The 22612-nt window shown below is 42.7% G+C and overlaps 1 protein-coding gene across 4 annotated transcripts in view; it reads right to left on the reverse strand.

Moving 5' to 3' along the window:
• Positions 1 to 10837: 10837 nt before the first annotated feature.
• VRK1 (VRK serine/threonine kinase 1) overlaps positions 10838 to 22612 on the reverse strand; it is a 112124-nt gene continuing 100349 nt past the window's right edge. Inside the window, exons 12-13 of one of the 4 annotated variants that reach the window (XM_023731800.1) lie at positions 16320 to 16410; positions 10838 to 11501 (exon numbers count right to left, since the gene is read on the reverse strand). In XM_023731800.1, coding sequence (XP_023587568.1) covers positions 11470 to 11501; positions 16320 to 16410 — 123 coding nt within the window. In that variant the 3' untranslated portion in view covers positions 10838 to 11469. Of the gene's footprint in view, positions 11502 to 16042; positions 16411 to 22612 lie in introns of those variants that run through there. The other 3 variants (XM_023731799.1, XM_023731798.1, XM_023731797.1) reach the window with 3 other exon arrangements.

Consider the following 22612-nt stretch of genomic DNA (forward strand, 5'->3'; position numbering starts at 1 on the left):
AAAGACCTCCTAACAGTGTTAAAAAGAAAGATGTCACTTTAAGGACTAAGGTGCGCCTGACACAAGCCACGGTGTTTTCAATCGCCTCATATGCATGCGAAAGCTGGATGATGAATAAGGAAGGCCTAAGAATTGACACCTTTGAGTTACAGTGTTGGTGAAAAATGTTGAATATTCCATGGACTGCCAAAAGAATGAACAAATCTGTCTTAGAAGACATACAGCCAGAACGGTCCTTAGAAGCGAGGATGGTGAGGCTCCGTCTAACATACTTTGGACGTTACCAGAAGGGATCAGTCCCTGGAGAAGGACATCGTGCTTGGTAAAGTGGGGGTCAGTGAAAAAGAGGAAGACTCTCAACAAGATGGACTGACACAGTGGCTGCAATAATGGGCTCAAGCATAACAATTGCGAGGATGGCCCACGACCAGGCAATGTTTTATTCTATTGTACATAGGGTCGCTATGAGTTGGAACCAACCGGACAGCACCTAACAACAACAGGGAAAGTTCTATAAAAGGCAGAAAAAATCAATTCGCATACAGAAGATGAGAAATCAGAATGTCTTCAAGTTTGTTCAGCAGCAACACTGGACCCTAGAAGATACGTCTTCAAAATTCTGAAAACAAATGATTTCTGATCTTTAATTGAGTCAAACTATCAGTCAAGAGGAAAGGCAGAACACAGACACTTTCCGACATGCAAGACCTGAAAGCACTCACCTCCCACACATCTTTTTCTCAGGAATCTGTTAGAGGATGCACTCCACCAAACAAGATGAGTGAACCAAGGGGCCCACATGGGACCAAGTGAGCCAACCCAGGAGAGAGGCGAAGAGGAGACTGAGGTGAGGGAGAGCGGCCGTTCCAGGATAACTGTTCACACGTGTGTTGGGCAACTGGTGAGACTGAGGAGGGCTTTGAAGATCTGTGGCCAAGGACTGTGCTGGGCTGGATGGCCAGTCACTCTACCGTCCGATGTGGACAGGCAAAGTGAAAGTCTCTTCTCTTCTGCTGAGAATCACTGCTGTTGTTCATGAGATCTTCAAAGATGATGATGTAAAACTGAGACTGAATAACGAGACAGAACATACTCCCTACCATTGAGTTGTCACATTAAAACCTTTATTCTAGCAAATTGCAACACAGAAAAAAGAGCTTTCCTTCTCTCTTTCTCTCACACACACCTCGATATGCAGCGCGGGTGTGGCTTTGGAAGGATATTCAGGGCTGTAACAGTGGTTCCTGGGGAGGGGAAACTCAGCTGGGGGAAAGGTTTTCAGATATTCTTGCCATGGATTCTCTTGGTTTAAACGCAGCAAAAACAGGATGATATTCTATCTAGATTTCTTGGAGGTCCATGATGCTCAATGTAAGATTTTTCACTATTTACCTTTTTCTTCCTTGATTTTTATACCATGTATATGTATTACCTATTCAAAAAATGAATTGTTTCCTAAAAAATTAGTTACAAATGATGCGGGGTGGGGTCTAGCACCCATTGCAGACGCTCATGGAGAGTACAGGGAGGTCGTCCACCAGTAGCTCGAGGGTCCCTTTAAGTCACAGGAGGGCTGTGCCTGCCCGCAGTCTTCCATGGGTGAGGTCGTCCAGCCTGACCTCTCAGAGTCTGTGACCTGATTTTCAAAGCCAGCTCTATTTTTATCAAAGGCCAATTAGCTACATATACATTTTTAATCGCGTATTAATTTTACTGCATATAAGCTAACTGTGTAACACGGCCTCTCCTGCCCTCTTCCACCAGTTTCTGCTGTAGAACAAGAACCTCCAGAGACCCCCCAGCATCCCCCCACCCCGGTCCTTTGCTGAGACGTGTGGAGCCTTCACCTTTGCCGCTGAGGCCATCCTTCCGTTGATGGCGCCTCAGCTTTCCAGCCAAAGGCTGGAGAAGTAAAGCCGAATGAGAGATTATATGCAAATGGGGGCTACTAAATAAATAGATTCTAATGGAAACATCATTATGAGGAAAGCTTGGGTTCACGTGGAATTTCCTCCCAGATCTTGCTTACCAGGTGGCCTTCGGTGAAGAAGACAGCACCAAAAAAAGGCAAAGTGTGACAGCAGTTTCAAGGGTGCTGGGAAAGCGAAGGCTAGAATGTCCAATAATAGGGAAATGGAAAGTGTTCAAACCCATTTATTGCTTTAAAAATGTAGGATTAAACGACATTCCCCAGAGCTGCTGAATGGGGACATAGAAAAAGTCACAGTTTAGAGATATTTTTTAAAAAAATGTTTATTTTTAAAGTAGAAAGACTATTAATTTCGAAACAGGACACTGGCAAAATTGGGCAGATTGGGGCGCAGAGCTGCTTCAGATGCACTCAGCTGAGTCAAGGTGACAAGATGTATTTGCCGACTGGTCCCTCCACACATCTTCATTCCTAGGGTTCTAGTGACTCAGAGATGAAACGGCAACTCAACAAGCCCCTGTACCAGTCTAATTTATTTTGACAACCTGTGTCACAAATTATAAATTTTTTAAAAAATTAAGTGTCTGTGAATATGGAAAACAGACGCAATGCCCGTTTGGAGGGAGGGGAGCCAACCCAGAACTAAGATCCCCGTGAACTAACTCGCAAAGGGCAGGAAGTTAGGGTCTTCTGAATTTAGAAACAGCGACAATGGGGACTAGGAATCAGGCAGTGAGTGCTTTCAGCCTATGTGCTGGCTTGTCTACAATTTTTTTTTTTTTAAATGTCTGGCAGAATGTTTTACGAACTAAACCCAGCAAGACTACAATTCTACCAGAAGGTGCCTCAGATGGTTTTGCTAATAATTTTTATCAGCTGAAATGGAGAAAAACATCATTTCAATTATTCACTTCTCAAAACCCGTCAGTTTTAAGTTGGGATATCAAATGCCCGTTTCCTTTCTCCTTCCATCACCCTCCGTCAAATAAAACCAAGCCCCAAAAGAGCCCTCACAACAAGGAAAAGGCAGTGGCATTTTTTAAGAAGTCAGTGAACTAAAAATCTGGTCAACACAAATATCCCGCCACTTGCAAGCGGGGTCCAGTGTCTGGGTGACTTGGGTGGAGGGTGAGCTCCTCCAGGGAACCCGAGGGAGGCTGGCAACCCCTGCAGCAAACGTGCAAGTGTGATCCACTATATATTGGCTTTTGTTTTAATAGCCTTTTAACCAACTTTGTTAATGGACTGAACGCAATTTAGATATGGAACTTGGCTAAAACGTAGCTTCAATTGGCTATTAAAATTTAAGAGCCAACTAAGATAGCTAATTACAAAAAAAGCTCCAGTGATAATGCTAAGCAGAATTAGTAATAGCAAATGACAGTCTGTCTAGTCTTGTTCCCACAGGGAAAGAGACTCTTAACTGAGAAGTCAACCAGACAACGCGCAGCAGAGCTAATTGCATGGCAGGTGTGACGGCACACAGCTCTGGCAGCTCCCCGGGACAGAATCGTGAGTGAAGTCGGCCCTCCAACTCCAGTCCGAACAACTGGCCCGCTTACAGAACCCACAGGGCGGGTGCCAGGAGACCGATGCACAGCCCGGTGAGCAACACTCTGAGAAACTCTGGGGGGAACTGAGAGGTGGGAAGGAAGCAGACCCTCCAAAACAGCCCATTTCAAAAGGACAAAAAAGCTTCACTTATGCGGAATTAGATTCTCCCTTCAACGCTCAGGTCTAAATAGGCAACAATAAATATTCGGCTGCTAAAAAGTTGAGCCGGGAGTTGAGAGAGAAGGGGGGCATTCTCCTTCGCCTCGTGATCATCGCCCCCATCCCGTCCCCAGCTGAAAGGCGGCTGGTTCTCCCCTAAAGATGTATCGTGTGCGGTGGCCGCTCTGAATGGAGGCGCCGCGGTCTGCAGCAACCCCTAGTCAAGTGCCTCCCTGCTGTGCCTGTAAACGTCAGTCCAGTTTTTTCACGGCTGTGCACACAGATTAGAAACAGCGGGGGCGCCGGCGAGTGTGACTACAATACCAGTAAGGACACTTGTCTTCGTGGCACTGCTCAAGTGATTCTTGGAACGCAGGACCCTGCTGTTTTCTAGTATTTACACACAACTGGAGTCATGAGGCGCAGTAAACGCAGTCGAAAGGCGGCCGGCTTCCTTTGTGCTCAGGACGTTACATTCAAACGAGGATAGCAACACAAGGAACACCGAGAAACCTGTTCTAAAGTGTCCTATACCGCCTCCATCTTGCTGATAAAGACCAAGCGGGTATTATCATGACTGCCCCCATCCCGCCCTCCCCACCCCCCACTTTCGGAGAGCAGCCCCCAGTTCACTGGGGACAGCAGGTGCTAGGGACTCGTGAGCTCAAAGTGTGTGTTCGCAGGCCGCAGTGCCTCTGCCCTGGACGGGAACAGACAAGGCCTCGGAAACCATGTCCACGTCATCTCAGCCACCTTTGCTATCGAGCATTTTGCACGGCACAGCAGAGGCTTATTTTGGGACTGTGGCGCCTGGGATACAGAAAGCTGCTCCTTCAAAAGCCTGGTTAGTTAGGGAATTTGAAACACAAACACACACACACCGTTACCGTGTGTGCACACAGTAAGGACTGTCTAAACGAGCCTTCTCCACAATATAAATGGTAGGATAAACAACATAGTTTTGCCATAGGCTTTAAATATCTGCTGAGGAATTCTGGACTAGAAACTTGAGGGGCGCAGAGGGGGGTCACAGGGACCAGAGCGTGGGCTCCCGCACCTACAAGGTTAAAGCAGATCAGGATACACACAGTACCTGTTCAGATGAACTGACTCATGTGTTGGCACCCAAATGCTCTGTAGCAGTTAACGGAGTAAAGACAAGAGAACAAAGCTCTTATTTGGGGGGAGCCCAGAACGTGAAAGGCGTCCTCACGGACCTTGAAGGTACGCGTCTATACCTGAAGAGTTCCGGAGGTAAACCACCACTCTCCTCTCTCTGCACCAGGCAGTTTCATAGAATCCAGACGTATTTCCCAACGTAACTCTCCCTGTGACATGCTGTCCTGGAACTTTGCAGACCTCGGGTTCAGCAGACCATCAGTTGCTTTGCTACGAGACACACACACACACACACACACACACACACACACACACAGACACACACACAGACACAGACACAGACACACACACACAGACACACACAGACACACACACACAGACACACACACACACAGACACACACACACACACTGGGCCCTCACAGGGACAGTGTCACAGGATGTGTAGGGCTGGGGCATCTCCAACATGCAAGAGTTACACCAACAAGGACCGTCCCCAACTTCAACACTAGGATTTTTGTGTTGAGGTCAGAGAAAACATTGACTACTGCAATTTTTTAAGTTTTTAAAGAAACTGGGTTGCCCGGGTGCTGTGTAAGGTGTTCATTACACAACTGTGATCACTTCTCACTCACTTCTGAAAGATTTCAGAAAGGCTGGCAACAGAAAAGCAGGAACAGACTTCAGACCACTGTCCCCCTCCGCCACCCTCCAAGCCCTGGACCCCTCTCCTGCCTCCTCCTGCATCTGCAGCCGCCACAGCAAGCTCCCTTCACCCTCACCAGGCATTCCCGTGTCGCAAGTTCTAACAAACGCTGGACTTAACCAGGTCAAAAAGCAGCTTTTCTGAAGATGATCTGCAGTGGCTCACGGCTCTATCTGCTCAGCTGTAAACGTTTTACAGGTAACTTCATGATGAGCTGAGCCCAAACTACAAAAAGTCAGGAACACTCTTTGTCTAGGCTGGGTTCTCTAGAGGAGCAAAACCAGAGGCATGTATGTGAATGTATATATATGTGTGTGTGTGTCTGTGTGTGTGTGTCTGTGTGTGTGTGTGTGTGTGTGTGTGTGTGTCTGTGTGTGTGTGTGTGTGTGTGTGTGTGTGTGTCTGTGTAGGTGTATTATATGTGTATGCGTGTGTATATATGCGTGTGCATGTATATATGTGTGTGTGTGTATATATATACACATATATACAGAGAGAGAGAGCAAGAGGGATGTATTTCAAGGAAATGCCTCACGCAGTTAGGGAGGCTGGCAAGTCCCAAATCCACAGGTCAGACATCAGGCTAGAGGCTTCTCCTGACTCACGTGGTTGCAGGGGCTGACAAACCCAAAACTGGCAGGTCAGATGGCAGGCTGCTGGCTCATGGATGGGGCTGTGGGAATTGGCGAATCCCGAAATCTACAGGTCAGACGGCAGGCCTTGCCAGAACATCCATATATATTGGATACAGGCCACACCCCCAAGGAAATTCTGCTTTCAACTGATTGGCTGCTGACATCAGATGACAAAATGGAGGATGATTACACAACATCTGCCAAACCACTGAGCATCATGGCCTGGCCAGGCTGACACATAACCTTGACCATCACACTATTCCTAAGTTGCTAAATGGTACACCACACTAAAGGAAAACTCACCATTGTACGACTAACACACCCTCAGTGAAGTGGGAGCGGTACGCATTTTATCTGTACAATAACACACAAGCGATGGAGTTGCCTCAACCAGCTGGTCAGTGTACACACACAGAATGACCGATGTTAAGTGTGTGGGGCTGTATTTACAAAACACCCTTTTACAACAGTGTGCCCTCATGCACACTCCGTGTATCGGTGGAGCTGAAAGAAGGAGGGGTGTGCAGAATAATCTGTGGAACTTAAAAAAAACTACAAAATTTCATCCGTGTAACTGTTACAACTAGGAAAAATCATGTCGGCAAGAAACAGGACAAAGGAAAAGAGTTTGATTTCTGCTGTGGTAGTGGTGGGATCCTAAATGAATTTTTACTTTCATTTTCATTTGTTAATGTGGTTTGGGCAAAAAAGAATAAAATAAATATAAATAATAATTTATAAAAATAAATTTAAATAAATTATTTATAAAAATAGTAATAGGTAAAGTGCTCAGCTGCTAACCAAAAGGTTGGCAGTTCAAACCTACCAGCCACTCCACGGGATAAAGATTTGCAGCCTTGGAAACCCTACAGTGTTGCTATGAGTCAGAATCGACTCGACAGCAGCGGGTTTCGTTTCTGGTTTTCTAATAAGTACAACAGCGTTATTTAAATCAGCGTGGTGCTGGCGTAAGAAGAGACAGACAGATGGATGAAATCACACAGAGTCCAGAACAGACACTGGTATAGAACTTAGTATGTAACAAAGCAGACATCACAAACCAGGGGTTGGGTGGTAACTGATTTAACACCTGGTACTGGAGCTGCTGGTTAGCTATTTGGAAAAAAAAACCCTCATGCCATACATACATCAAAATAAATTCCATATGGATTAAAAATTTAGAAGCTTTTTTTTTTTTAAAGCCCAGAAAAAGCCATAGTAAGTATTTCCGATTGCTGGATGGGAACTATTTTAAAGCAGTCACGCAACTGCGACGGGAAAGATCAACAGATTGTTGCTTTGTTTACTTGCATCAAGTCCGTTCTGACTCACAGCAACTTCATCTATAACAAAACGGAACACTGCCTGGTCCTGTGCCACGCTCATCCTCATGATGTAACAGATTAGGTGTCAACAATAAAAATCAATAATCAATAAAGATCATCATGATAATCAGTAAATTAAAGCCATAAAACTTAAACTGTGTAAGAATAAAAAACATATCACCAACAAAAACAAACAGAAGCCACCAACAAACACGACAGAGTTAGGGCCCTTACTTCATAAACAGGACAGACAAACACGCCAAAGAGAAAACAGAATGACTAACCCACAAATAAGAAATAGTTCTGGTTCATCAGCAACTGAAAAAATTTACCTATCAAATGTTTAAAATTTATAATACTCAAGGATGCCAAAAACATAAGGTGGGCCTCTCGCCTCTCATTTACTGGGTAGTGTTAACAGGTACATTTTTGCAAAACAATCTGACAATATGCTTCAATATCCAGTTTTCACAGTCTTCGATCCAGTCATTCTCTTTTGAAAATCTAAGGATATATTCATACATGTGGACACTTTTGTTCAAGAGGATTATGTATAATATTCCAATACTGGAAACAAGCTGAATGTCCAATAGTAGAGAAATTTCAGTCATGAAAGTCACATACACACAAAAGAGAAAACATCATGGACACATAAGAATTATATCCATGACATATTTGTAACAACATCAGGAAGTCTGATATGTCCATATACCACCTAAATTATAATTTACTTAATTTTTTTCAAATCAATTCATTTTTTAAAAACTAAAATATCTCCTTTAGGCTCGTCTTAACTGTTAGCTTTAAAAAGCAGAATACAAAATTTCATATGAAGTATGGCAATAGTAATACTTATAAAGATAAAAATACATAGACTAGACTGAAGAAAATGTATCAAAATACCAACAGTGGCTGTTTTCTCTTTTGACACTTTCTGTATGTTCTAAATTTTCTACAACAGCTGTGTATTATTCATACAACTTGATAATCAGAATAAAGCATTAAAAATAAGATTTTAAAGAATAAACAAGCATATACTGCTCAATATATATATACACAGATAAACCAAAAACCAGTCTCTATTGATTCGATTCCAACTCATGGCAACCCCATGTGTGTGTTTTCAATGGTTGATTTTTTGGAAGGAGATCACCAGGCCTTTCTTCCCAGGTGCCTCTGGGTAGACTCGAACCTCCAACCTTTCGGTTAGCAGCAAGCACGTAACGAGTTATACTGCCCAGCAACTCCATATATACAGACACACACTCACAAAATAATAATAAAAAAACCAAACCCAGTTGCAGTTGAGTTGATTCTGATTCATGGCGACCTCACGTGTCAGGGTAGAACTGTCCTCCATAGGGTGTTCAATGGCTGCGACCTTTCGAATGCAGATCACCAGGCTTTTCTTCTGAGGCACCTCTGGGTGGGTCTGAACCAACCTTTCAGTTAATGGCAGAGCACTTAAACCACTGTGCCACTAAGGGGCTCCATGACACACACTCCAACACATATATTTCCACCACTAATTTACAGCTTGGGCCTTCATATGCACATGTAATCTGGCAGTTCAAGGAAATAATCGGGGTTTTATAGCTCTGGCCTATTTGCGTTTGGTTTTAAGAGATCACTGCTGAAGAACATCCAGAGGCTAGTCGGCTTCAGGGATTAGCTGGTTACCAAACACTCATCAGCTGCTTTCTACAAAGCTGAGAGGACACACAGCCCCTGCGGTGTGGATGGACAAGGGCCCAGCGCAGGTCTGGTGTCCAACAGAATAGAAACCGTCAGATCGCTGATGACCAAAGGCAGCGGAGGAGGCAGGACAAATGGTGTAAGCATACACGTTAGGACGGGGAAGTTGGACTCAGAAGGGAGAACAGAGAACAGCAAATCCTCGCAATGCAGGGATCGGAGAGAAAAATAAAAATAATGCAAGAGAAAATACTAAAAACAGAGCTGGAAAAGGCAAGGGAAAGTGCCTAGCTTAGAAAGGCAAGGAGGTCGTAGTCTTTCAAAAAAAATACAGGGGGCAGGAAAACAGTGGAAGCCAGGGAGTCAAACCTTAGCTGGCAAGGCCCCAGCTGATGTGTCGAGCTGGCTACTGTGGCTAGCAGTGTTCCAGGAATTCCTGCACCCTTGCCGGTACAGTGGTATCTGAGAAAATGCCAGCACTTGTTAAAAACAACATGTGAGCAAACACTTGTTTTCTTAGTATTTAGCCAGCAGGTTTTGCTATGTTCTCGTGTTCTGAGAAGTAAAAGCGACGGCATCTACACAAGCCACGCCCACACATTTACCCTATCTGAAGTGTCAGCGTGTTGGAAGCAGAACCTGAGAGTTGATATAGGTGTTACAAACACACTGGGACCATAACACCGCCGAGTACTAAAATCCTACATCCTGCAGGAAGCAGGAAAAGCCCTGGCCCAAATCCGACTGCCGAGCGGGTAAGGCCGCAGCTGTGGAACTTCCAAAGGCCTCCAGCCCATGACTGTGCAGAGGAGAGTTCTCGGGTCTGCTCTGCGTCCGCACACCCCACCGCCAGTGGTCAGGGCTTCCTGTGACAATTACACCCCCCTCCCCGAGTCACTCGGGAGTCTCGGCGCTGGCTCAGTGCTTCGCATGGTCTCGTACAACCTGGACAGTTTCTGACAGGTCCACGTACCACCTGTATTATTATCTATTTAGTTATTTACTTTTCAAATCAATTGACTTTTTAAAAACTGAAATACTTGGTTTAGGCTTAAGAGGTAGAGAAATCACTGGTTTAATGTGCTGGTTAGATTTTGAATACACATTAAATAATTACATACTAAAATCAAAGGGTGTCTGTGTACCACCTAAGAGTACTGCACATGCCCCAAGTGGTAAGGTCCCCCACCCTCTAGGAAACACAGTCCAATCCCCAATTCTCTAACCAAGGAAAATTTGAGGAATGTATCCTGAAATTGTACATAAATATGTTAAAATCCCAAGTTTTGTTCCCAAAGCAACTAAAAAAAATTCCACATCTTAAAATTTCTAATCACTAAAACTCTAAAGTGCTCAGTTTACCTTGTAACTTATTTATGTTGTAAGAAAATGAAACTCATAAGAAAAATAATCTCCTGTGAATGGGCAACAGGCTACATGTATCTAGTTCACAGGATTTCCTCAAAGGAAATCCAAAACCGAACCGACTGCCGGCGAGTCGATTCCGACTCTTAGCGACAGAGCAGATTGGCCCTGTAGGGTTTCCAAGGCTGTAAAGCTTTACCGAAGCAGCAGACTGCCCCATCTTTCTCCCAAGGAGCGGCTGGTGGGTTCAAACTGCCGACCCTTCTTTCGGTTGGCAGCCGAGCACTTAACCACTGCGCCACCAGGGTGCCTCAAAAGAAGTCAGTCTTTAAAAACTTCTGATCATGCCAACACTTGATAATTCATCATCTTTTTTCTTGTTCTACTGCTTGCGTACATAATCCTTACGTCACTTTTCAAACGCGTACAGTTACTCTCACAGGGACACTCACTCCACTTCTTCCACTTCCTCCTTCTGTGTACCTTCCATGTCATACAGCAGGTGCTTAACAGATGCTTGTGGAACTGGACAAAATCAATACCTACCAAACCTAACTTTCACAACAAAGGGTGCATCTGTATCAAGCAAAAGCGACTTTTATTTTCAGTGTTGTATTTTCTTATAAGTGAGGACTTGGTCAAACATTTCATCCACTCTAGGAAGTGTACGATGATCAGAACAGGGCACGTCACCGTAACTTCTTATATGGCTCCCTCAATCACCCACAGCGTGGGAGAGCTCGAGGAGTACAACCTGATGATTTCAGAACTTTATAAATTAGTCTTTAATAAACTGATTAAGTATTTATTTTAATAAAAAAGTTTACAAATGCTTTTCAAGGACAAGTATTTAATTATCACCCCCTACCCCACCCAAACCATCGTAACAGACTCATAGGAAGACGAAACACTTAAAGTAGAAAGCAAACAAAGATCAAAGGCAAGAAGAAGGAAGAAGGAACACTGGCTCACAGCATTTGATTTACTTCTGGACTCGCTTTCTGGTTCTTAAACCTTCAGGGAAAAAGAAAGAAATTCAAATCTTTAATTATTATTTTATAAAAACAAAAGAAGAACAAAAATGTAAATATTTCTACGTACTGTATAGTTATTAGTATTTAAAGTCTAACTGACCATGATGTTTCGGGCCATGAAATTTGTTCACAAAGGTGTAACTGCTAATACCCAGGAAATTGGGGAAACGTCGCTTTTTTAACACGTCAGAAAACCATGCCCACCATGTCTACTGTCTAATCTCAAGTTACATCAAAATCTCTCCCCGGGTCGTGCGCGCCCAAATGACGCCGGGACTAAACTATTTCTCCCCCAAATTTGTGTTGTCAAATGTAGAACATCACCTCTGAACGTAAACCAGAGCGACAAGGTAAAGCATTCATTCCTTCAGGGGAGATGATGAGGCTACACATAAGAAAAGCGAGGAATTTCATTTCCAACGTTTTGCTTTTGAAAGCCTGTTATCTATATACTCTTCCGGCAGTAGAGTACTGGACTATCCCAAAATGTAAAGCCTTTTCCATTAGGAATTAAATAATCCAATGAGTAGCCTTTCAGAAAAGCATCACATCAGATACAGGCAGACGTACCTATGACAGTTCATACTCCAAGATCCCTGGGCTGGACTAAATCAGCGATTCTCTATATGGGGGGTTGGAATTCTGCACTACCAAGGAGACTTCTGCCCAGCTACCGCCCCTACTTCGCCAGCCAAGTAGCGTGTTCCCCCACCAGCCGGCAGCCAGAAGGGCAGGCTTCAGCCTGATGGTGACTGCCTGCTGCTGGCAGGCGAGATGTGGCCCATGTCCTCCCATGTCTCGTGCGTCCTCTGCCAGCACAGAGCGGGGGCACCAGAGCGGGGGGGGCAGCACGGTAGCCCCGTAATCACTCAATGGATGCACCAAACAGCACAGGGATCGATGCTGCTTCTCTCCACGGGCAAAACACCTGCCAGCACGTCTCACTACACACCCTTCCTAGAGGTTTGCAATTACAGCTTTATTTAGTCACTTAATTGGAAGATCAGTTTAAACATTAGTATATTTTATTTTTCCAAGTCCTAGTTTCTATTCTATTGGCATACAGTTCAATTAAAGCAACCTACAAACTTATATGCATATCTTTTCTTTTTTTTTTTTTGCTACTTATAATACATAGAGACTATATTAAAGCTAGTCTAAGCATCTGAGGTTTTTCTTCAACTTTGTGACAGAGCCTTCTATTAAAAATATCACATGGTAGATTTTCAGTGTTTTACTTCCAGAGTTTTGGAATTAATTTTGCATAGAGAACTGCGAATGTGATCCTTTGAGATAGCATAATGGGGTATCACAAAAGCAAGGCCAATAATAAATACCATAGTACTTCTCCCTTTCAGTAAGTTTGGAATCTCTAGCTATCCTACGAAGGACACTAAAGTCACAGCGAGCGTAGCTACTCTCAAACAGTATTATTCACATCAACGTCCAAATTTGAACTTTCAATCTTAAATGTCACTGCTGCTTATTCCGTTCGATCCAGGTGTTAAAGTTTCTCACAGCCACTGAAAATGCTATCACCATCTGGAATCAGTGTTATGTAAATGGAAGACTTTGCTATATGTATCATTTCAATATTTCCCCTAATAATTCTGATTCTTGAGGAATAATATCTATTTCTCTTCTTGTCTCTTCAAAATATAACCATTTTTATAATATAAGAACCTCCTTCCCCCCAAAAAAACAAACCCAATGCTGTTGAGTCGATTCTGACTCATAAAAGGCCAATCATAAGATTAATGGGTAGAAATTTAGTATTTGAAAAATAAAATATGTAATTTGGGATACTCTTCTATGATTTTGCAACACAGAAAGAAAAAAAACGAGAAATTCTTTGTAGGGTGCCCTTAAAAATACTAGCCCACAGATACTCAAGAGGTAAACATATGTCATGCCTTCCTCAAAGAATCCCCAGGAATGGTCCAGAACTCAAGGTATGTCAAAAAGAACACCAACAAGAAGTAAGCTCCTTCCAAGAGCAGTAGAGACAGGGCACGCTAGCCATAAATGTCATGGCTACAGTAACTAATTTTTAGTACAACTCTGAAATTTTGGCATGGTTTTGAAATGCCAGAATATGCATGGTTTTTTAAGGCTTATCATTTTGTGGGGAGGAAAATTACTTGCAGCAAATAACCAAATTTTCTCAATTGGTAAAAATTATGCCTTGCATAAAAATAAAAGGATTAGAGGCCTCTGTTCTTCCTGAAAACCACCCCGCCACCCCCTCTCTTCCTCTGAGAAAACCTACACAATACACATTTTGAAAGCTTTCAGAATGCATTCTTACACAACAGACCCCCAACTATTCAAAATGAGTTTAGGTGTATCAAGAAAATTATACACGCTTTTAAAATGGTCTAAACAGATATCAAAGGAAAGTTGCCCCCATTCTGCTAGGCAAAGCATTCTGAAAGATCACACAGTGAGAAAAGTCTACCACATTGTAAGCCATAAACTGTGTTTGAAAATAAAATTGTTAATGAAAAAGCTGACATTTTTAAAGCTGCTGGTAGAGGTAACCGTTCTTGAAACACATTTATGACATAAACTCTTAAAGCCTGGAGACACAGAATTCACTGAATCGTATTTGTATTTCTTTAAAACAAACAAAAAAACAAAAACCCCAAAGTAATAATGTCCCTTGTCCTTCAAGTTACTTTAAACTAATGAATACAAATACACACATTTTCTTGAAGGCTTAGTTTTTGGTTAGGCGCAACAACTTTTACCATCTTAGGTAATATTTCTCTCATTCATCAGTAGTTAGATAGTAAAATGCCTTAATTTTAACCTAATACTTTAGGGAACAAAATGAATTGCAGTGGGAAAATGAACAGCGTTTTAAGTAAAGCAATTCAGAGCTAATATGAATAAGGGACAATTTGATTAATTTTTATCTTCTTAAAAAGCTATGTCAAAAAAAAACCTGAATTGTTCTTATACCACCTACGGGTCTTTTGTCATGAGCAAAATAACTTAAAAACCAGTATGTTTTCCCATAGTAAGAACCAGCAGTATGAGGGCCGTCTTTAAGATTTTAGGTATAAGAAACATTTTTCCTATTTACAGCATAATTTAAAATCATTTATGGATCTAAACGAATCCTCCGGTCCTCGTGAAGCTAGTTCAGGTAATAAACGCTCTCCCTGTGGTTCGCTTTACACTCACGGGGCGCCAACCTCACAGCAACAAGGCAGGCCCTTGCCCAAACTAAAACAGCCAGTTCTAAAGGGTAAGGATTTGCTGCTAAAGTAAGCTACGAATCTAACTTTATAAAGGCGCCTTAATTTTGCTCTCACTCACTGTCATAGCTGCTGCTGCTGCTAGCCTCTGGCTGAGACACGCTTCGCTGCACAGCTCCCTGGGACTCCTCACTTCCTAGTAACAGAAGGAACAAGACAGGAGAGAAGGCAAGGCAGGAGCAAAGGGGAGATGGCAGTGAGGGGGAGGGACTGCTCCGAAACCTTCAGCCTCAGGGAGAAGGTATCGACTCCCTCTTCAGACAGCTCAAGTATTCTCTTGGTGAATTCAAATAGACCTAAGGAAGTTCTATCCATATACCGTCTGTTTATTCAAAGAACGCGTACCTTCTACGTTTGTTTACCAGCCATGCCCTCCCCCGTGAGTATTTTTGTAAGTACCGCTTATGAAATTATAAAATTAATTAGCATAGCATGCTTACAGAAGTATCTTGTGGGAAGAGGGCACAGTTGGCAAACAAACATAGAAGGCACGCGTAGTCTGTGTAAAAATACGGTCTATAAAATGAAGAAGATGTTGATAACAGCAAGGTGAAGACGACTTGCTTTGAAAGTCGAATACTTTGTTTCCAAAAGCAGGAACCCGTGTCACTGTCAAGGGGAAGTAAATGTGTGACTGACTGGACTCAACAGGACATTCGTGCTTTGATGAAATGTCTTCCACAAGTAAGCCTTTTCTATTCAAAATCGAGAAACATTTCAAGACCAACAAAACAATAAACACAAGGTAGACAGGTAAGAGGGAAATCTGTAATAAAAACAAAAAAAGTATTGCTTCTTACGAAACACAGAACCTGTTTTTCTTTCTCTGAACTACCTCCAGCTGTGCCTACACCTCACAGACTGGCCGTCGTTCGTCAAACCCAGCAGACCACAGTCCGGCCTGGCTGTGCCCTTGACCAAGCCGCTCCCTTCACTAGGGTCGCTTCTCAAAGTGCTCCGTGTTGGAAGTGCCCCAACGTTCTCTTCAGAGCCATCTAAGAAAACCAGCCCCATGACTGCGTATCTTGCTTTTGGCTTCAGGAGCTTTGAAAAGAGATGATTTGAGGTTTGAGTCCCTTGCCTCCCAACTTGTGGAGAGAAAAGAAGAGCTGGCAGACTTTATGAGGAACCGTTAGGTAACTCGGATAAGTGGAATATGGAAGCTGCCAATGAGCCCTGTACTCATCAACTGACCCTGACGTGAATCAGCATCCCGGGGTTATGGATCAGCACGAGGAAGTGGAAACATGTGGCCTGAGAGTTAGCATTTCTGGTCTCTACCTCGAACCCCTTCACGATGGCTCTGTCATTTAAATGCTCAGTGTCTCAGGCTCCAAATCCGCAAAGAGCAGCTCCCCATCCCAACTCCATGACTGTTGTGAAGAGTAAGACAGTGTGTACACAAAAGACGTCGTGGTACATAACGTACGATCTTCTCAAAGCGTTATAACCTAAATAGTTAATCCTTCTCTAGCGGGAAGAAATGAAACTTGCGTTAATACATGGAAGAAGCTGAGACAGACTGTTGCACTTACGGGATGGTGGGAACGCCTCTGTCTTTGGGCTTGAGCACTCCATATCTTCAACACTAGATTCTGTGCTCTCTTCAACTTCTTTCTTCCGCTTCTTACACATAAAAAGAAAAATTAAAAAAGAGAGATGTGGTCTGATAGTCAAATAAGTAAATTTACAAGCTTACTGTACATTAAACCAAAAAAAAAACAAACCTGTTGCCGTTGAGTCGAGTCCGACGCATAGCGACCCTACAGGACAGAGTAGAACTGCCCCATAGGGTTTGCAAGAAGCAGCTGGAAGATTTGAACTAGCGACCGTTTGGTTAGCAGCCATAGCACTTAACCACTGTGCCACCAGGGCTCCCACCATATATTAGTGTGTGTATATATACGTATGTCTGTGTGCATATATAAATAAATACACGTATATGTGGATGAGGGAAGAACACACACAACTTCAGGAGAGCGCTTATCCAAGGGAAGAGAGAAGGGATGGGGTAAAACGGAAGAGTGAGCACCTTTAACTGCACAGTTAGTCTGAATGGTATGTAGTAGATTTGATTTGTTACATCAAACTCCAGCTTTTTAAGCTTTAAATAACCCATCACTGGAAGCCATGTTTTAAATCACCAAGACTGATCACACAGAGACTCTCTTAAAGCAAAAAGCTTTACAAATTTAACATCAAACACACCACACTCAGGCCAATGATACTTACTCTCCCCATTTTAGGGGTGTGTGGGAAGGGGAGGGCTGTTGTACTTGATAAATGGGAAAAATATATGCCTTGCCCCATACATGATAAGGTATCAGTAGCTCTACCACTCATCATTGATGGTAAATTCTATTCATGAATCAATAAATAGCAAGCTCTGGATGAATGTGTCTCTTTTGGTGCATTTTTGTTAACAGTTTAGGCAAGAGGGCTTAAATCGTTCCGTAAATGAGTAACCTGAGAAGTACACAGCTGTCCTACGTGGCCGATGAAAGTACAACCTCGGCCTCGGGTGGACTTTCCACCACTCCCTCAGACTCTCGCTATTTTCTAGTTGAGGACTGCTTAGGAGTTAATGGTTATGTTCTGACACTATCCATTCTTCCCAAGTGTTCATTCAATTTCTTCTTATTACTTTCAATCACTACAACATTTTCTAAATATTTCAGTCCTGTGTAAAAAGTTTTTAAATTACTTACCATCACTATATGTAGCAATAATTATAGAGGAACATTAGTCATAAACATAAAGACTCTGTGCTTTTGATAAAACTTTATCCCATGTATTCTCAAATTTAAATGTGTTAACATCCAAACTGTATGCTCAAAGCTTCTGCAGGCTGCCTAAAACAAGTTTGTATCCTTAGGAAGTCACCTGATAAATGTTTCTAAATTTCAGAGGTTCACAATGCAACAGAATGCCCCTACTTACACTTTCTAACAATTAATATCAGGTTCAACTTTCTCTGAGAATTTCCCTTGCTTCAGGCCATGTTTGTATGGCTATAAAAGGGTACAATCCCTGCTGACAGCACACTGATCTTTTTCCTAATGGCAACCACGGGTTCTGTTCCAAAGAAAACTCGATGGGAAAGCTGAACTCTATTCAAGACACATTAACTTAAAGCCTCCAAGTGGTCAGAACTGTTATTATCTATGTATTGCAATTAATCCCACTGTTTCAAAATAACCTTAAGGTGGCTGCTGAAAGATTAGAACTCAGAGATACCCACCACGTTCCTAAAGAAAATGCTTCACATATACAAAAATAACAAGTTGACTAAACCTAAAGTGACTCTGAAAGGCATTCATTTAGCAGATTTGTACATGGAGGTATTGCTTCTCACAAAGAGCTGCAAGAGGGCTGTAACTTCCCAGAACTGATGAGAGAAGGGGAGAGTGCCTTACATCTTTCTTCTCCAAAGTGTTGCTTCATGATTACCATCTAAACCCTGCTGGGCTGAACAGATTGGTTCGATAATTACAGACAATAACTGCAGTGGGCAGGTAACCCTCAGCTGGCACAGGGCAGCTCCCCCGTGAGGACGTCCATATGCAAACGGCACTGATGGAGCGCATTAGGTCCATCTTTGCTGCCGTTGCACAGGCCTGATTAAAGCCAGCCAAGACTCCAAGGTTAGTGTGTCAGCAGATTTGTGATGCATTAGGCAGGAATAAACACGGACACTTTTGTTCATTCGGACCAAAATTAAGGAGGGGTATTTCAGCACTGCCTTGCTTTCCATACCGGAAAGAACGCATTTTCCAGTTTTAGGGGGACAAGACTTCTAAATGCTAATTATAAAACCAGCTATCCAATGCATTCTACCCAAGAACCTGGGCATTCATCTTGTTTGCAAGCTTATTTAATAAAAAGGAGCTTTCTTCATCTTCACGCAGGTGAGTTACACAGCAATGAAAATCAGACCGTATTCAGCCATCAAAAGAAACACCTGTGTTTTAGGCAGTCTGCTTCAAGTAACGCACTGAATTACACTGATCCACACTTCAGCTGGGTATCTCCCGCTCAACTTTTCTGACAATGTATGAAGTTTGGACAGAGAGGGCCAACGGCCTCCACGCCCAGACTAATTAAAACAAAACAAAGCAAACCTCCAAGTTTATCAGCAGCTCAGTCATTTACTCGTTTTATAAGCCAGTGAGTAAAATTCCAAATAATCTGCTTGTGGCGTCTTTCTCCTCTGTCTCTGGGAGCTTCATTTTATTATTTATCAACCTTTTTAGGCTTCAGATAGCACGTATTTTGGTTTTGATTTGAACGGAAAAATGGCTTTACACAGTGACTGTGCTAATCTCTGATTCTGTTACATTCCATACCTGGTCTCTCTGGCGCCTCTGTGTTTATAAATGAAACCAAAATATTATACGACACACAAGAATAACTTGTAGAACAAACTTGGAAGAGTTTTCTTTTAATTCAGCACTGTTAAAATTTCTTCAGAAAGTTGAGTTTGAGGATTATTTCAAAGGGCATTAGAGTATATGTTATACACTGCACTTCTGAAGTGCTCAGATATGCTAGGCTAAATTTTAGTTAATTAGCTGCTTCTCATTTCCAATTTAGAAAAAGGAAGACAAATCAGCTAGATGCATTTGGACTGATAATTTACTAACAGTCTAAACACTGACTGGAGACCAGTTACAGACTTAAAGCTGTCTTCATGGAAAAGAAATAAAAATCTTCAGAGGCAAAAACCAAAGACTATTTCTTTGCTTCTCAAGTCACACATCAATAGATCACCTCTAGATGTGTTCAGCAGTCTCTAAGAAACGCCAATCAGACACACGGCTACATCCAAAGGAGACACGTATCCAGGCACTGTGCTGGTGGCTGTTTAATTACAAAAGCCTTACCCTTGATTACAGAAACGTACAGCCTAACAGTTTTAAGTGTCTGGTATTACACATGTATCAGAGAACGAAGAACTCTAAATACAAACATGTGAATTGCACCAATCAGCTCATTTTATTTTTATTTATTTAAAAACCCGTTGCCGTCGAGTTGATTCTGACTCATAGAGACCCTACAGGACAGAGTAGAACTGCCCCATAGAGTTTGCAAGGAGCGCCTGGTGGATTCGAACTGCCGACCTTTTGGTGAGCAGTCTCTTGAAATCACCGTGCAAATATATACAATTTACAAATTACTATTACATTCCTTAATAGTAACTAAAAAGAAACTATATGGAACATCTCTTCTATGAAGATGAAGGTACAGCAAACTCATCTTGTTATGTACCATATTCATGAAACCAGTGGATTTAGCTAAAACCCACTGTGCAGGCAGAGAAACTGAGGCTGGGAACAGAAGAAAGTAAGAGAATTTGCTCAGTGTGTCTCAGCCGGAGGTGCTGGAGAGACTAGAACTCAGCACTCTGTATTTTTATTCAAATTTCCTTTCCACAGAACTCTGCCGCCTCCGTATGTGACTTTTTAGGAAGGAGTGGCGGTTTCTAGTTGTTTTTTTCAGGTAGTATTTTCTAAAGACTTACGGTACACATACATGTGTGTACTTGGCGTAGACTAACTCTCCTCCCCCACCCCACCATCTCGGCCCTACACGCAGGCTCCCGGCGGCCGCGGGCAACGGTCAACGCGTCTCCCTAACGCTTGCCGAGTGTAGCACATCATTTGACACGTAAACATCTACAGAATGGCCCCTGCAGAGCAACTATTACATAATAACAAAGATATCATTTCATATTTTACTACAAGTCCCTCAAAAACTGTAATATTTAAATGGACATTTTGTAATTACAGACATGTTTTCAGAAAAATCAGGAAAAGGTCAGACAACTGGACAAAGAAATGAAAGAACAGAAAGTGGGCTGGGAAATGATTAAGTCACGTAAAAAGAGGGACAGATGAATTCAAAGACTAATCTACAAATATTCTGCTAGCATCCATTAACGTGATTTATTCTTTTAAACGGTTTCAGGGATTCAAGCTGCAGTAAGAATACTGAATACCGCAGTTTCCTTCACAATAAAACAACCTCCGTCTCCGCAGAGGGGGTGAGCACCACCACGCACTTACTAAGCCCCTACAATGTGTCCGGCGCCATTACAGGCTTCATTCTGCAGCTGGAAGCTGACGCCATAAAGTAGATTAAAGCAAAAAGTGACTTCAGCTATTATAAAAACATTCAGTACACACACACACATAATTCATTTTTAAAACTGCTTGTCTTTAGGTAAGCCCTGTCAGAAATCCTTTTAGAGTTCACGTATCCAATGGAAACCACCTCGCGTGGGATTTCTCTCTAAGAAGGATGAATTTATACATAAATGTTAACACACGTGACTCCATGGTCAAAGGCCGAGGTGGTGCCCTGTTGCTGTGACTCTAACTGTTCACATTCAGATCTTCCTCTCACGGACAGTCTCACCTGTAGCCATCCACCACAAAGCAGGGAGCAGCACAGCTCCAACAACTTTGCTAATTATTAACAGGTCTGAGGACAAAAGTTTAGCAGAAGAAAATGTTTAAATACGTGGCTAACGTAAAGTTTGGAATATCTATGTTCTTCACTCATTCAAACTATCCCAATCTTATAATACCAGGAAGAATTCAGAATTTACTGTACTTATCTTAAAACGGTACACCAAAAATCACTGTTAATTCATATCAATGTGTTAAAGATACTGATGGATTTGCAGACTCTACCACAATAAATAAATGACGAAAACTTCATCTGGCTGAGGATGAGAATTGCTTGCTTGCTCCACGGGCTGTGCATTTCTTGGTAAAAGCACTGCTTTTACAATCTGGCATAATACGCCTAGGCCTAGTGCTTCTGTGGAGTGAGTGTGTGTCCCTCATGAAGATCTGCCCAAAGGAATGAAGCAGAAAAAGACACGGGACTAGAGAAAGAGCTGCTTCGGAGTCCTGCTGTGGCTTATTCTCCTAGAAGGAACACTCAGTCACGAGCAGAGATGAGCTGAGAAACCAGCCGAACCCTGACCACCTGACCTACGGGAGTACCACCTGCACGAGAACACACTCCCACCACATTTTCATGAGTCAGAATCGACTCAGTGGCAGTGTGTTTGGTTTGCTTTAGAAATATCTCCCAGCGGCGCTTCTGAAAACAGTAAATCCAACTTCCAGTTTCTTGGCAACACTGGTCTTTTTGATACCAACATCAATCATATCATAAGGACTACGAAACGTCAACAATAGGATCAAACTTGTAGTCACTTCAAAGGCTGAAGCATGATTCCAGACAGTCAACGGATCACCCAGTCTAGAAGGCTAACACGTTGGTGTATTCCACGCTGGAATTCACGTGACCCGTCTTCATTCACATTTTTCTCTGAGGGTTCCATGACTTGCACCATTAACGCTAAACAGGACTTTTAGCAAAGTTGAAGAGTTTCAAGGGCAATTTATGGCAGAAGGGCAAATGGGTAGCTAGTTAGGCTTTAACGGTCTTTAATGCTTTAAGCCTAAAACCACTAGGAGATGTAAGTGCCCTGCGCTCCTCTGAGAAGAGCTGTTATACAGAAATGCACAACGATAATTAACGGGAGGCACGGCACTGGGCCACCTAACCTCTTCTCAGGTTTTGTTTCATCAATTGTGGACAAATGTGACTCACATCAATACTGCAAAGTGTACAAAAAATAATTTACAAGTACCGAAAGAAGACAGTGAATACAGTTGTTGTTGGGTGCCGGCGATTCCAGCTCATAGTCCAGGGCACTACACAGGCGCTCAGAATAGTTGTTGTTGTTGTTGGGTGCCGTCGATTCCAGCTCATAGTCCAGGGCGCTACACAGGCGCTCAGAATAGTTGTT

The sequence above is a fragment of the Trichechus manatus genome, unplaced genomic scaffold (genome assembly GCF_000243295.1).
Source record: "Trichechus manatus latirostris isolate Lorelei unplaced genomic scaffold, TriManLat1.0 scaffold00045, whole genome shotgun sequence".
Taxonomy (NCBI): Eukaryota; Metazoa; Chordata; class Mammalia; order Sirenia; family Trichechidae; genus Trichechus; species Trichechus manatus.